Here is a 15,584-nt window from a genome sequence, read left to right on the forward strand (position 1 = left end):
GCCTAAAGGGCTCCTAACCTGGGTGAAAGCCTGTTCCCTGGACAGCCTGCCACTCCAGACCTCATACTACAATCACAGTTTGACTTCCTGGGCTACGACAGGGTAACCAGCAGGTGTCTGTCGCTACCTGTCAGCTCTGTCCGTGTGGTGGACTGGTTAGCGGCTGCCTTGGACTCCGGCTGGACGCTGTCATACTGCAGCTCTCGGAAGTAAATACGGTAGCCAGCCAGCACCCCATTCAGACTCTCATCCTTTGGTGGCTGAAATAAGCAAAGGTCAAAGGTCAAGTCTTCTGGTCTAGTATCCAGTAATACCTACTTTTTCCATGTGCTTGGTCTCGGAAGAACTTTTCTCAGAGTATGTTTTCATGACTAAAATAGTCAGAATTTACAATCGAGAAATCTGGAGTTACTGGTGATGTATAACCCATGATGTCTGTGTAGCATTAACCCTGATTAGGGGCACATTCAGAGGGGGAAAGCAGTTGCTCTCCACGATGCTGTAAAAGCTGACAGTAATGTGACGCATCCTGTGGAGAAGACGGCCCAGCTTCAGACAGATTGTTTATCAGTTTTTTAATTAACTGAGATTATGGCTTCGGTATTTATGGGGAACCTGCATTTGAAGACACTTAACCTTACGCAGTACATCTATATTCAGATGTGTAGAGCAGCTATGCAGCCCGAGCCACGGTGATTTAATACTTTGTCAGCGTAAAAGCGTGCTGCTTACCCAGAAGGCCGCACTGCTGAATGTGTTTGCCTTTCCTAATCTAACACAATAATTAGAGGGGGTTTAAGTGCAATGTTTCTTTGCTCTTAAATCTTTCACTCCATGTTCTATCAACTAAAATAACTTGCAGGGAAATTGCTGTTATATATTATCTTGATACATACAGATCGTATATAATGAAGTTCTGTTTTGAAGTGAATATCTATGGTGATAAACACATACCATTACATGTAATATAATTATTAAAGGCCAATATCATATTGCAGTTTGACAAAGTCGAGAGCCTTGCATAGTATACCAACTGCAAAAACTAATAAGTACATTAAAGATCCGAATTAAACATGTGGAAGACTGAGTCAGTTGGTAATTAGCAAATTTCATTTTGAAATTAATTAACTCACTGAGGATCACAGTTCTATTGATAAGACAATCACATTAAAGGTAGTTGGTCCAGGACTATGTAGGTCAGTGGATAAGGGCTTTTGCAGCTAATTAATGCCCTTTTTAGTATTTTAGTATTTTAGAGCTGAATGTCTGCTCATGGTATATTAATTATCTTAGGACAGGGTTAAATCAAAAATGTTCGCAAGGTGCAAACGCAAAAAGTTGCGGAAGAATTGCAGGAGGGAATCTCGCAGCTCAGCTCCTCGCTGAATTAAATCTAATATATGAGGACCTGTGCGCGGGGAGGAGTTGTGTTTTGCTGTGTGGCTTCCGAGATGGGTGGGCCGCACGAGAGACACCACGAGCCAATCACAGTGTCTGAAATTGAAGAGAAACCGGAGGCGGAAGACCAAGACGGGCTTGCGAGGGGTCAATAAAGCATTTAAACACAGCGATCTGGCGCTCCGTGCTGTGAATCCACAGCATTAATCTGCTGACACAAAACTACAAGCCTGTACTTTGTAGTGGTTACAAATATTAGTAGAAGAAAAAAAAAAAAAAAAAAACGAAGCCGCCATTGATGAAAGCTATGTAGTTATTATTATTATTATTATTATTGAATAACAGATCAATGTAAATATTTTATTCAGCATCCACTTCCCAGCTAACACACAATGTTGCCATGTTGTGACAATGTGATTGTATTTATTTACATTACATGAGCTGCAACTGTTCATCTAACTAAACATGAAACATGAAGCTTTGTATATTATACCCACTGAAACAACTAATAAGTACATTAAAAGATCTGCATATGTGAGTCAGACTCGACTTTAGTTTTGACTAAGACTCAACTTTCACAGAGCAATCTCTCAAAGTCGTGTAGATGTGTATTGGTCTAATCCCGAGTCCCTGCACTGATCGCCGACTCTGCCGGTGTGGCTGCCTACCTGCCACTGAACGAGAACGGAGGTGGTGGTGGAAGGTTTTACAGCCGCAATAACAGGTGGCTCATCAGGAACTGAAATGAAACAGAAAACACAGGAGGAATCAATGACTTCCAATAGATATGGTTGAATTGTTATGTTGCCGCTAACCTGGTTACCCAAGGGGCTAAATCCTCCATTAATGACTATCACAGCGTTACTCTTAAAAGGCACGGGGAAAAAAAAGAATACAGACAAGTCTGCTCCTTTTCTTATTTTTTGCAAATAGAAAAGAATTTCAATTCTAGCAATGGTTACTGCAGAATTAAATTATGGATTTCTTCCAGACCAGAGTCTATTTATACTCTCAGGTTTTAAGATGTTTGGTGACATTATTTTATCTCACAAACTAAGACATTTTTTCATTTATTATGGAGCAACAGCATACCACCAAGTGAGAAAGTATTTAAATGTCAAAAAGACAAAAACAGTGAAGCATGATGGAACTAAATCAAACCACAGGGCATATACAATACAATACACTATGGCTCGTGCCAGTTGGATCTTTTGAAATGTTCTGTGAAGTCTCAATCATATTAAAAACATGCTAAGCAGCAACGAGCTTCCAGACAGTGGTTTGTATTATGAACAGGTGAGCAGTGATCTCTGGTGCCTGCTGGACTATTCAGTAGCAATTTACACACCCGACACACTGGGGTCAATCTAAGACATCTGTATTCCACAGAACAGCACCTTTACTTTGACTAAACCTAGTCGCACTATTCATTTTATGGATGCTTGCTATGAAGTGATGCGTGGAGAGTCAGTATACGACAGCAACACACAAACAGTGGCAATACTGAACTGTCTTTGAGGAAACTGTAAAGATGTCACCTCCCTCTCATCAGTGAAGGAAACCCATTTGGTTAGAGATGGAAAACAAATGATTGGAATCAACACAATCTACAAAGACACTCATCTGTATAACACCTGCGTCTATACTCACCATCTGGTAAAGTAGTAATTGCATCTGTCTCATTGCTGTAGGGACTGTCTCCAATATCATTAGTGGCCATCATTCTCAGCTTATATGAGGTGTAGGGCTTGAGCCTGAAAGATGTCAAAACCCAGGCGTTATATCACACCTCTAAAACCAAGCACCCACAGAAGCCCAGGACCTGAACACAGTCCTTCCACAGAAGAACTAAAGTAGAAAAGTCCAAACGTTCTGGCATCATGAAGCCGCTGGCTCAACCCCAGGACCACAATAAACAGGGTACCATGAAGAAACAAGGTTGAATTATAAGAAGTCCTTAAACAGAAATATGAGATAATAAACACTGGTGTGTAATCTTTGATGTTTCCGTAACCAGAAGACATTCTCTATATGAATGTACTGGTATGGAGTGAAGATCTCAATTTCTGTGTGAATCAGCTCTGCAGGTGACCTTGGCAGCACCACGGTGTTGCAGCTGTCAGTGACTATAGAGGCCAGAATAAGGGTTGCATAGTAACCCAGCAATTCATATCCAACATCTGGGGGAGCTCAGGATGCCATGATGGGACCCCACCTCTGAGGATGCATACTCCCCCTGCTGGAGCTTTTAATTGTATAAATGAATGTGTTTTACTTGTATTTTAACATTGGTTTTAATGAAATCATTTGTTGGAAAAGACACTTGTTTTTCCTTTGTTTTTTTTAGTTTTATTTGTCCAATGCATTGACCGTTTTAATTATTTTAAATGCATCAGATTGTTTTGTTTTAGTTACTTTTTTTTGTATTTATTTATCTGACGCATTTTCCATTAAATTCCAATGCATTTGACCGTTTTTGTTAAATGTTGTTGTTTTGGCAGTTTGCAAGTTTCACAAACTTAATTATTATTATGCTCTAATGCATTTGTGCATTGTGAGTTTATCTGGTATTTCGGTTTTCTTTGAAACACTTTAGGATTTTAAAAGTTTTAAGTGATTTTTGTCAAAAGTATTAAAATCTGAATGCTTTTATTTTGTAAATGTAAAATACTTAACCTAATAAACAGTAATCCATCAATTCTCCCCAGCAAACAAGGTCTTATTGAGTCAACACTCTATGCAGAAATTGAAGAAAGGTACTGTAGTTGACCCACTACTGCCATCCCTGATCATGGGACAGGCAGACGTTTGTGGTAATTGTGGATATGGAGATGGATAGCTACTTTGGAGGTGTCAAAGATTGATAAGGGGGAAGTGCCAGGGCACCAGTGATTACTTCAGTCTGTTTTAATTGTGAGTATTTCGTCTCACCCTGCTGGGCTGTGGGAAGAACAGAACGATTAGCAGGAACAGCCGTCAAAAGAGTCAACACTGAGCTTTCACCTCGACAGACGATCTGTCTCAGATAATGTAATAACATTATGAGCTCCTTGGAAGAGAAAGATCAATGAGAAACATCTAAATGAGGAAAGAAGTGCATAGGTAGATAATTCATAATAACACAGATAATATGGTCCTGAGTTTACCCATAAAGCACTGCAAGATCCAGTATTGCACTCCTAATAACAGGAAGTTTGTGAAAATAGTATACATAGGGAATTTGTTGAGTGATTAATAAAGCCTCTCCCAGATCATTCAGATTCGGCACAACAGAGCCCTTGGTAACTGGCAGGATGGTACAGCACACAGCAGCTCCTATGTGCACAAAACACACATGTCCAGCCTTCACTGCAAACGGTTATTCTTCATTTCTTAAGCAGCTGTTTATTGCTGAACCGCAGAAGAGAAACTCACTGGAACTGAACAGTGCAGAGTGAGGGCAGCACATTCATGTCTGTGTGTGAGTGGGTAGATATACAGGTAGACATACAGGTGGACATACAGGTAGATGTGCAGGTAGACATACAGGTAGATGTGAAGGTAGATGTGCAGGTAGATGTACAGGTAGATGGGTGGGTGATGAACTGAGAGAGCTCACCGGTCAATGTCCCAGGACGTACTGTTGTGGCTGATGGCAGAGGAGTGGGTGTGCCAGGCCCCGCCGGGCAGCTCCCTGGTCTGCACGGTGAAGTAGCGGACCGGCGAGGAGCCGTCTCCCCCCGGAACCCAGCGCAGACGCAGTCGCCGCGACTGCACCGCCTCCTGCGGCACGGACAGGGCTTGGGGGGGCTGGGGTCGATCTGTGGGGAAAATCAGCCGGGTCAACAATCAGCAAACATTGGTAAACAATTCTGACACCTCTTGTGAAATGAGAATACAAGAGAAAGGTCACACTTCATGACTGCAGGACGTGTGCGAGTTCAAGAGGCAGAGAATGTGTGCATTCAGAGCATGCAGAGGTCAGTAATTCAAAACCAGGCAAATTCTCTGTCCAGACTGGATTAGGAGTCCCTCCAGATGTCGGTGGAAGGATCTAATGCTAGTACTTCATGTTAGAGAATAATCCTGATGTTATACCAACTGATTGGTGGTGATTGGTGGGTTATTTCTCTTTGGTAGAACAATATGTTGCACAGGTATCCGTCACTGTGGGGCTGAGAAAGAGAGACACAGCAGCTGCCTGTGTGACTATGAACGGGTTCAGTTCATATCGCGTGTGACAGCAGGGCTGACTCTGCTGATCTAGTGAATGATTATACAGGTAAGTCTCGGTAGTGATGGTCAGCTATTCTGCAGCCTGGCCTGGCCTGGCCTCTCTGGTCCCTTACCACAACACTGCATGGCCTTATTGATTTGAATAGAAAAACTCCACAGAGAGAGGCATAATTGTTTAATTTTAAATGTAGACCGTATTGATTGTGATTAAACGCACAAAACAGGTATTGATTAGACCCACTGCTGTTGACCTATCTCTGAAGAGTTTTTAAAGCCTAATTAATCAGCATTTATATTTCACATTATTTATTGGTCTTTTTTCTATTCATGAAACATCTGAATTTCAACACAGTCACACTAAGGTGTGTGATGCGCTGAGCATGGCACTTCTCACTTTTCTCTTTAAAGCTCTGCTAAAACTCATCAACATCAACAACGATCATGACGAGCACACATCTAGTTCCCTTAAAATGTCAAGATTAAAAAAGTATATGAATTATTCTACTAAAATACAATCAACCAATAGAAAAACAAAAAGAAAACCACACCAGGTTTTCTTCACTCTGGTGCTTCGTGTCTTTCAGTCTAAGTGTATCTCATGACAACATTCGCGTCAGTGGTGTGTCAGGTCGACAGAGTGGGTTTGGACCAGAAATGCAGGACTGGCCGGGTTGAAACGACTGGCGCTCCACATGACTAACCACATAACTGCATGAGCGAAGTGTGCCGAGTGCTGCGGATAAGACACGCTACAGCCAGTACTGGATGTGATTTAATGTAACAATGCCTGCGTGTCCAGAGATTAGGCGAGGATGGGCGGCTGGCAGCCCGTGGCAGGTCACCTCGTTTCTCTGTCGTTATCACCACGGCCTGCTCCGGCTGCCCCCAGCCCTGCTGCGTACGTGCCGAGATACGAAACACGTATGCCGACTCGGGAGACAGGCCTGTCACCGTGAACTGCCTGGCGTTCGAACCCACTTCCACGGTGATAAACTTGTTGGGGTCGCTGGCCACCAGCCTGTATGCTATCTGGTACCCTGCAAAAAACAACAAACACAAATAAGGAACACACACATTGCTATTTTTTATTTCCATTTCAATGTATGATTCCTTCTGTATCCATTTCAACACTCCCATCGATTCAGTAATCGTGAAGTTATCTTACCTGTAAAAGCAAATGTAGAACTTGAATTTCACAAAGACAAATATTAAGGCAGAGTTAGAGACAAAGACATTCATATTTATAATTGTATTAATTAGATCTTGAAAGCGAAGAAAAAAGAAATGCATGTAAGATGCGGTCCTATAATTAGTGACAAGCTGTCCTTTCCCTCTTCCACACTTTGTCCACTATGGGGGTGTCTCAGTTATTCAATCCAGGTGTTTGGTCATAAACCTGAACGCGCTCCATCTCAGACCGGTATTTTATTACCATTAAGCTTACTCCCAGACAGGCCGCTTTGTCATAAATGAATGAAGGTTAAGTGGCTAATAAATATGAGATGTAGACAGTTGGCCCAGTCAGTAAATCCTTTATCTTTCTTGCTGGGAATTACATGTCCTGTAATCCCGTCATGCTGGATCTCAGTGAAGGATCACACCTCAGTGCGCGCTCTGCTCATGTGTCTGGTTGAAGATACTATTGCAGTGTCTTCGCCCCAGTCTCACTGTGACACCGTTTGGCTGTACGACTGAAAGTAAACCATTTCCACTGAAGGTGTGTTTTATTTCAACTTCTTACAAGATTAAAGGCCTAAACTGGACAAAATCTCCTCCAGACAACTTTCTGTCTGGAACATTCTGACAGTTTTCAAGAATTATAAATTATATATACATATTTGTTACATATATATAAAATGTTAGATACAGATCTGGAAAAAATGAAGAGACCACTTAACATTGATTTCTGAACTTTGAGTGGTCTCATATGTACAGCTCTGGAAAAAATTATATTTATACATGCATCTTCACCAGCAGGCTTTATCAATCCACTGCTGGACGAGGGCCTCCCCAAAATGTTTCCACTTGTTTTGATAACAGTCTGTTTTCCAGGTCACGGCGGATCTCTTGGGATCCGTTCTATAGCTTATTTTGTCCATCTTTGGTCTGTTGTTCCATTGCCATTTTAACATCTTCACTCTTTCAACAAGGTTTGTCTGTATCTTCTTGTTATTCCAAGCATGCATTTTGACATGCTTCTTGGTGTTGTTTCCAGTTTCTGTATTATTTATGTTTAGTGACCAGATTTCCGAGTCATATGTGAGAACTGGTAAGATGCATTGGTCAAATACTTTTCTCATCGGGCATAGCAGTCGATTTCCTTTCAATAGCGCTGTTTCTTACAAATGTACTACATCCCATTTTTATTCTTCCTTTCATTTCAAATCCCCATCTGTGCTGATTTGCTGTCCAAGGCAGGCCTTTACTTTTATTATTTATTTCTTGGCAGACTAGATTATTTTTTGACTTCCTGAAGTACCTTTTGACTTTAATTTTCTTAGTTTTAACAAAATTGTTGTACAAGACTTTAGTTACTGGAAGACAAACATGTAAAAGATGTAAAGATGAAAGCTTTGCAGGAGTGACATGGAAAAGAGAAGCTTATTCTTGCATCTTGGGGGGCTTTTATTGCAGTGGATCAATATGGGCTGATTATTATTTATATATAAGTCCAGAAACACCTGGAGAGATGTATACAATAAATAGTGTGGACAGATACACTGTATCTGCTGTAAAGATCTGTCATTCTGAGAAGTTTCTGAGTAATACAATATCATTATCTCCTTTAAAACAAGTGCACTACAGCATCTTCTTAAACATAGCGTCACTGCATAGTACTCAAGTACTTACTCTCAAGTTTTATAGAGCTGCAAATACTGTAAACATACACTAATACAAAGTACTGGATCTATTCAATAATGAACAATGGACCAGGCCAGTCACAACAAGGAGCCCATGTCAATATTTAACAACAAGAGTTACATTTCCACAAAGAAAGAATAATCATAGAAAGGCACCTGATTTTATGAGGTATTGTAATTACTAATTATGATCTAACAGCACTATATAATGCAATAATACTGGCACACAACTGTATCAGTGTGTAGGTCTACCAACTGTAGGTATATAATTCTACAAAGAACAAAAGGAAAAACTAAACTGAGAACAGAGAAAATTATACATTTGTAGATGCATATATTTGACCCAGAAATTCAGCTGTTTTTCTATCAATTCAATAAAACATATGGATTAAACGATGTCAGCTCTTCTGTACTCAGAGGACTGCATTCAAGCAAGCACCACGATTTAAACACTTTGAAGTTAGATTCAGTCTTGCATGAAATTTCCTGTTTAGTTCTCTTTCTTCCCTTCTACCCCTGTGCTTTGTAGTTCGGTAAAATGTCTCTTTAGAATCAAGGCTGGGGGCAGGTTTAAGCAGGATTATTCTATCAGCAGCAAATTCAAAAGCAAACCTCAAATACTCTCTGGTGATATTAATGGTCAGCGTTTGCTGACGTCTGAAAAAGCCTGATTTTCAATGGCTTTTGAACAAGATTACATTCTAAGCCAGGCCATGAAAAAATTGGCTTACAAGAATTAAAGTTAAACGCCTGTGCTACACTACATTAAAAAAAAAAAAATCTAGCATAGAGAAACTTAAGTGGAGTAAAACAAAGATGTGACATGACCTTTTCTTCAAAGCAAAGGAGGTGCAGAGGAGCCAAGCTGCTGAGTAAAACACCGGAACAGCTAGAAATTGGGAGATTGAGGCCAAAGGTCAATTGAAATGTAAGACCTCTGACCTTCCTTTTCATTTTAGAAAACCCACACTCTCTCCCCAAATCCGGCACATAGCTGCCTTCGTCACACGGACAGATTTCACAGCACTTCAAATTGTACTGGTCTTGTTTTTGCCAAATCCCAAGTTATTCATTGGCATGATTCAAGATAGCAAGATTACATACTAAATAAAATCACTTATAAAATAATACACTTATGATTTTTAAGTTATGAAGCCCCTTACTTTTGGTCCCAGATTCTGGTATATAAAGAGCTCAGATCTGGTTCTTCCTCTCGGCACATTTCAATGCAGTGAAGCAAAATTCCAGCTCACTCCCATATTTTACAATCTACTTTAACATATGGTAGCTGAAAATTACCTAGCTGTTGTCTAATATTTTACCAAATGGCTTTATTGCTCGTCTTAAATCAAATTTTAAAGAAACTGTTCCTCCAGGAACTGAACTTCAATTCATTGAGTATAAAATTGACTAAAACCATAAACCTTTTCTTCCCCCCAGTGTATCAGGAACATATTTTATCCCACTCAGGTTTTATGCTTTTTTCCTAAGACTAATCTCCAACAGCACCGAGATTCAGCTCTCTGCTATTCTCTAGTGGTTTGATTCAGCACAGGGTGCCAGTCAGTTTAATCATATTACTGAGCTGCTGGTTTCCTTTTTTCTCTGCATCGATGTGGAATTATTCTCAAGTGCAGAATGACATGGCAGTGCTGACAGCTCAGTATAAGTAAGCATGCGTGGTATTGTTTCTAAAAGCATAGTGTCAGACAGAAAAAGGCTGATTCTGTTATTACTATCAAATCAAGGCATTTCAAACAGTCCCATTTTGTCAAAATTGCATCAAATTTCCGGTAAAATATACATTATGCATAACAAGAGCTTGAAGGCAGTGTTTCATTAAAGAGACCAATACTGGACATGCTGCCAGTTAAACACAACCATGTGCACATCCCTGGGCAGTATTTGACTTCCCTTTGTCTCTCTGTAGACCTGAGTGAATGTGAACAGAGTCTAACTGACGAGCAAGGTGCTTATCCCTCGTCTTCCCCTCAGAAACTGGTCGGTATGCTCTACACATTCACATCGCCTCAATAGGGATCTGTAATCGCCCCAAAACTTCTCTCAGAGCTAACTTACCAAGGCTTGTATTCCAATTATCTTACAAAAAAACGACAGCGGAGCGTTTCATTTATCTTTGTGGAGGTGTGTTCTGCAAACATATTGATGCTTAGTGATGCAGCACAAAGGGGAATTGCTTACATGACACCAACCATTTGACAAGCGGTCTGAGTGGGAGTTTCATCTTTCATGCATCCATCCACCTGGCTGTTAAGAGGTCTGCACTAAGACAGACGTGGGAAGCCACAGAAAACAAACACTGCAGCCATGGCCCGCTCCCGGATGAGTGAGGATGAAGACGGGACAGGGGATCTTACCCATGATGATCCCGTTGGGCTCCACGGGCGGGTGCCACACCACTCTCACCGACGTCAGCCTGACCTCTGGAAACACCAGCCGCACAGGAGGCCCTGGGACTGGGGAAGAAAGGAAACCAGGAAACAGTGTCTCAGAGCTGGGAGAAAGATATTTATTCCGAGATTGTTCTATCTATAGCTATCTAGGTATTTTTTTGTGGAGTACAGCAGTGCTCAAGGGCTAAGCCCCACCCTGGTCTATAGACAACACATTTGTGTTCTAGCATAAGGAGGAATTACAATTAGCCCCTGGTATTGCTTGTGTGAAAATCCTGCCCCATGATGATAAAATAAAATAAAACACACACTGAAAGCTCATGAACAGTCTCAGAAGCGCTGGAGGATGTTTGGCTCGCTCATACGGAGTGGTATCCTTTTAAATTGTTCACAGATACTTTATCAGACAAATGTTCACTTTCAAAAATGTGCAAGTTAAATTCCGTTACGCACACTTGTTAAAAGACCACCTTTTTCTAACCAGCTCTTCAATCCCCTGGCATCGCTCTGAGTGGAGATTGCAGAAATCAGTTATAATGCATTTCACATAGCCAATTGTCCTGCCAGTTGGAGGCTCGACAGGAGATTCCCAGAAGGATGACTTGACTGTCACTAACCAGATCTGTGGCCACAGAGGTCCTCAGACAGATTATCCATACTTTATGCATCCACTCCCTTAAGCACTGATCATGTATATCAAAATAAAAACACTGTGGAAGTTGCTTTCCTTCATCTTGGGGAAGTGGATGTTCTAATTTGTTGTTGAAATTGTGGAGACTCACATAGTCAAGCAATTATCAAAGACGCTTTTCCTGCCAGTGAGTGACAGGCTGCAATACCGTGGATCATCCCCATTCCAGATAAAGGCCAGAGTACATCGCTCACTCTGTCAGTGGTGTCAGTCAGACCTGACTGGCCCAGCTGAATGGGTTTTGAGAAATGGGAATAAGATTGAAGACACTACTGTGATAACCATCGTAAAATAACAGAAGAAATCACCTTCCATAAAGCTCAGGCCAGTTTGCACCGGTCGTATTTCAATCCCGTTTCATCTCTGGATGTGCTAAATTTAACCCATGATTAAATGTCTTCTCATTTGGACCCTAGTGATTGATTATGTAACAGTGTTGACATGATTTGTACTCCAGCAGAGTAAACACAGATGAGTGACTTACCTTGGCACCGATCTATACAATGATTTTATGAAAGTCAACAGAGAGGATTCAACGTGAGAATATTTAGAACACATTCCACAAATGCTATGTAACCAGACGTGTTAGATGCCTCAAGTGCGGAATATAAATGAGACCATGAAAGGAAATATTGTTGGATGGCAGCAGATCCTCCGTCCTGCTTGTCGTGTATATAAAAATGACTTTCCTCTTAATGCACAGCACTCCCATCCCCATGCATTCACAACTCTAATTATCATGTCAACAGCAGACAGACTGAACAGATGCAAAGTTGGCATTTGTTAAAAAAAACAACCTTATTGCAGATGGGCGAGACACTTAACATCATCAATTTCATGTTGTCTTCATAGCAAACCCACAACGCGAATTGCTGAAGTGTTCCTGACCTCCAGTGAAAGAGCGCATCTTGAATTACATTCATCTGACACACCTGGCAGGGGTGTTAACCTGCCTGCCTGGCTCAGGGGGATTCCAGGGAGAGTATCTAGACTGGATCTAGCGCCGCTCAGATCTCAGCATGGTGATACAGCGTCTTGTTCTCCTCCTGTCTGTACTTCACCAGAGCCACAGCTGCCTTTTGCACAGCACTGTTAAGAGTGACCATGAAGAAGATTCCTTTCTTAACTTTCCACCCCACCCAAACCCTGGGTGCAAAGACGGTCCTCCAGGGCCCTGAGCAACCTGTCAGTAAATACCTTTGCCAGTTTAAGACGAGGCAAAGTTGGTTCAATTCAGTACAATTCATTGCAATTTAATATTCAAACCACATCTACCAGAAGTCAGAAGATAAGACAGATTAGCTCCAGCCCTCCAAGACTGGTATGTGGCTCAAACAGCTCAGACTCCGACCTCTTAAGAAAGTCTGTGAACTAAAACATGAGATCTCTGGGAGATTAGAAATGTAGCAAATAGCGAGTAAAACAGACAATCAAACAAACAAGATATTTCAAGCATTTTTCAAGTAGATTAAATGAAGACAAATGAAGGTCAAATTCTTTCCGGCTTCCTGTCTTCCCCCGACAATGAAGAATATGCACAAACTGTGATGAAGGGTAGGGAGTGCGAAGGATTAATGCCCCTTCCCTTGGGGTACAAAGTCTGTCACAGCAGATAAAATAAAATCAGAAAGTTGTGAAAGTCTGCTGATGGAGGGAAGAGGTCTCGCTGCACTGCTATCTCTATCTCCCATCCCTCTCCCTCGGCTCGCTGGGATAGTGCAGATTGATGCTGTGGGCTCACAGGTGTTCTCACTCTTGCTTTTACACAATTTGTAGCATTTTATCCAAACAGACAGATGGCATCAGTAATATTACTGAGTGCAACAGAAGATAGGGAAAATTCACCAACATGACACCTGCACCGGGTCTCTGCTTTTTTATTTCTGTTTTTTATTTATTTTGTTTGTGTTCTGCAGTCATTCTCAGCAGGAATACCAATTTAAATGTAGACCTGAACCTTAATAACATCAGTACCACCCTGCTCTGTTTAGCCAGAGAGATAGAAACATTGCACTTTGGTGAAGCTTAATCCTGCAAATTACTTGCCAGTGTCACTTTCGAGCAATGGCTGGTTATGCAGACTGCTTGTTTTATATCCCAGAAGTTAACCTGCACTGACCTCTCTGAGGTACCCAATCAACACAACATTGTTTTGTTAAGAAGCTGTCACATCCTCGGACCAGCCCGCGCTGCGCATACAGACAGACAGATACAGAGGAAAAGTGCTCAGACCACAGGAGCCAGCCCTCTTTTGGAACCTTACTCGTCAGCCACAAAGACCTATTACTAAAGATAGACCCGTTATTAAAGAAGGGCAGGAGGTTAGCTAGACATCCTCCATGTATAAAGTTATTTCTTCTCTGGTATGAAAAAGAAACCGGTCTGTAATGGAAAAGGAAAGGTTCTAGTGTAGGATAACAAATGTGTTGTATTGATGGATTTAAAGCTGAAACACTTGTTTGAGACTCAAACAGCACCAATGCAACTACCTACATCAGTTTAATTAAAGGAAGCTTTGTTCTCTACCTGAGTATTATTGTGCTTGGCAATAAATGTACTCGTTTTTCAATGTTTGCACTTAGTAAGCCATGTAGAGAGGGTATCATGCAATCCTTGTACCAAAATAAACGGAGAGCGTCTCCTGAGTGAACGCAGGTCCGTAGGGTAGACCAGCCTTGGCAGCTTCTATTAAGCAAATATTGTTGCCCTCGCCTCAGCAGGTTTTGTATGTATTACCAAGTCAGATTTAATTATTGAAAATGTAGTTACAAAAAGCTTCAGGTTTAATTTCTGTGGGAAACAGCAGCTCCTCTAATCAATAACCATTTTTTGACTTGCATATTAAAAGCATAATTAAAGAAGAGACTGCTTTTTCAGTGTGACTGTGCTCTTGCCAATACACCAGGTTTCTGCTTACACTTAGAAAACAAAAATGCTTGAATGCAATAGTCAATTAGATTTAAAATAAGGTACCCGATCACCAAGAGTATCTTAGTAATCAGAAATAATTAAGAGCAATTAAGTGATCTCATCACTTATATCACTTAGATGCTTCAACTAATTACAGAACTGCATGCAGACATATTGTTATTTTTGGTCATTACAATTTCTTTGCAGAAAATGGAATAATTTAACGTAATTTCATGTTACTGAAAATTATACTTAGAATTAAACCAATAAAATAAAATCATGTATACATTTTCTTTTCTTATTACATTCCTAATGAGATATTTTAAATGTATTTCATGAGAGCATTAAGCCTTTCTCACAACACCAGTCGTCTCTGGCCACGGAGCCTCAATTCACTGCTTTCTTTCCGATGTAGGGAGGCAAAAACGCTTATTCTTAATCTGTTTACGCTTCCATTCAGCTCCGCAGCACCAGTGGTTCTTGGCAGGTTTGCAGATTAAGTCACATCTTTCCTGGAAGAGATGCTCTGGGAAAAAAAAAAAACATCTCCTGGCAAAACCCAGCCTGACTGCAGCCAAGGTCGACAGCACACGGATCGCCACACGCGTGGACAGGGTTAATCCTGTCCACGGATCGCTCAGACAAGTGCCGTGTCAGACAGTCTTTCCCAGAAAACCTATTCCTTGTGTGCGTCTAGATTGACAGCATGTTTACGTGTTATACTCGCAGGACGTGCAGTATCTCTGGTGTTGCACATTGCTGTGCACACAATGTGAGAGTTACGTACACTAAAGCCTCCAGGATGAATTATCATATGCAGACGAAAAGGGCGATGGGATTACTTTTCAAACAGGTTATTTAAAATTGAAGACTTATATTTCTCACACTTGAATTATTTCCTATTTGAATAAGGTTTGGTTTATCCCACAACTATGTTTTGGCATATTTGCTTACTCCCTTTGAACTTTTACAATTTGTTTTCTTTTAAGACAGATATTTAATATATAATGATGTCCATGATATATACATAAAACCTTCTGGGAGAGACACCCTCATGTGCACCATCAAAAAGCTATTTTATGTATGACAATGTTG

The 15,584-nt window shown here is 41.0% G+C and overlaps 1 protein-coding gene across 3 annotated transcripts in view; it reads right to left on the bottom strand.

The window, feature by feature from the left end:
* Positions 1–15,584, bottom strand: part of LOC136712985 (protein sidekick-1) — a 287,347-nt gene that overhangs the window by 16,156 nt on the left and 255,607 nt on the right. For all 3 annotated transcript variants that reach the window (XM_066689864.1, XM_066689863.1, XM_066689865.1), the window contains 6 exons: positions 10,853–10,951; positions 6,456–6,650; positions 4,997–5,198; positions 3,049–3,152; positions 2,067–2,137; positions 128–260 (listed from right to left, as the gene is read on the bottom strand). In XM_066689864.1, coding sequence (XP_066545961.1) covers positions 128–260; positions 2,067–2,137; positions 3,049–3,152; positions 4,997–5,198; positions 6,456–6,650; positions 10,853–10,951 — 804 coding nt within the window. The remainder of the gene's footprint in view (positions 1–127; positions 261–2,066; positions 2,138–3,048; positions 3,153–4,996; positions 5,199–6,455; positions 6,651–10,852; positions 10,952–15,584) is intronic.

The sequence above is a fragment of the Amia ocellicauda genome, chromosome 17, assembly GCF_036373705.1.
Source record: "Amia ocellicauda isolate fAmiCal2 chromosome 17, fAmiCal2.hap1, whole genome shotgun sequence".
Taxonomy (NCBI): Eukaryota; Metazoa; Chordata; class Actinopteri; order Amiiformes; family Amiidae; genus Amia; species Amia ocellicauda.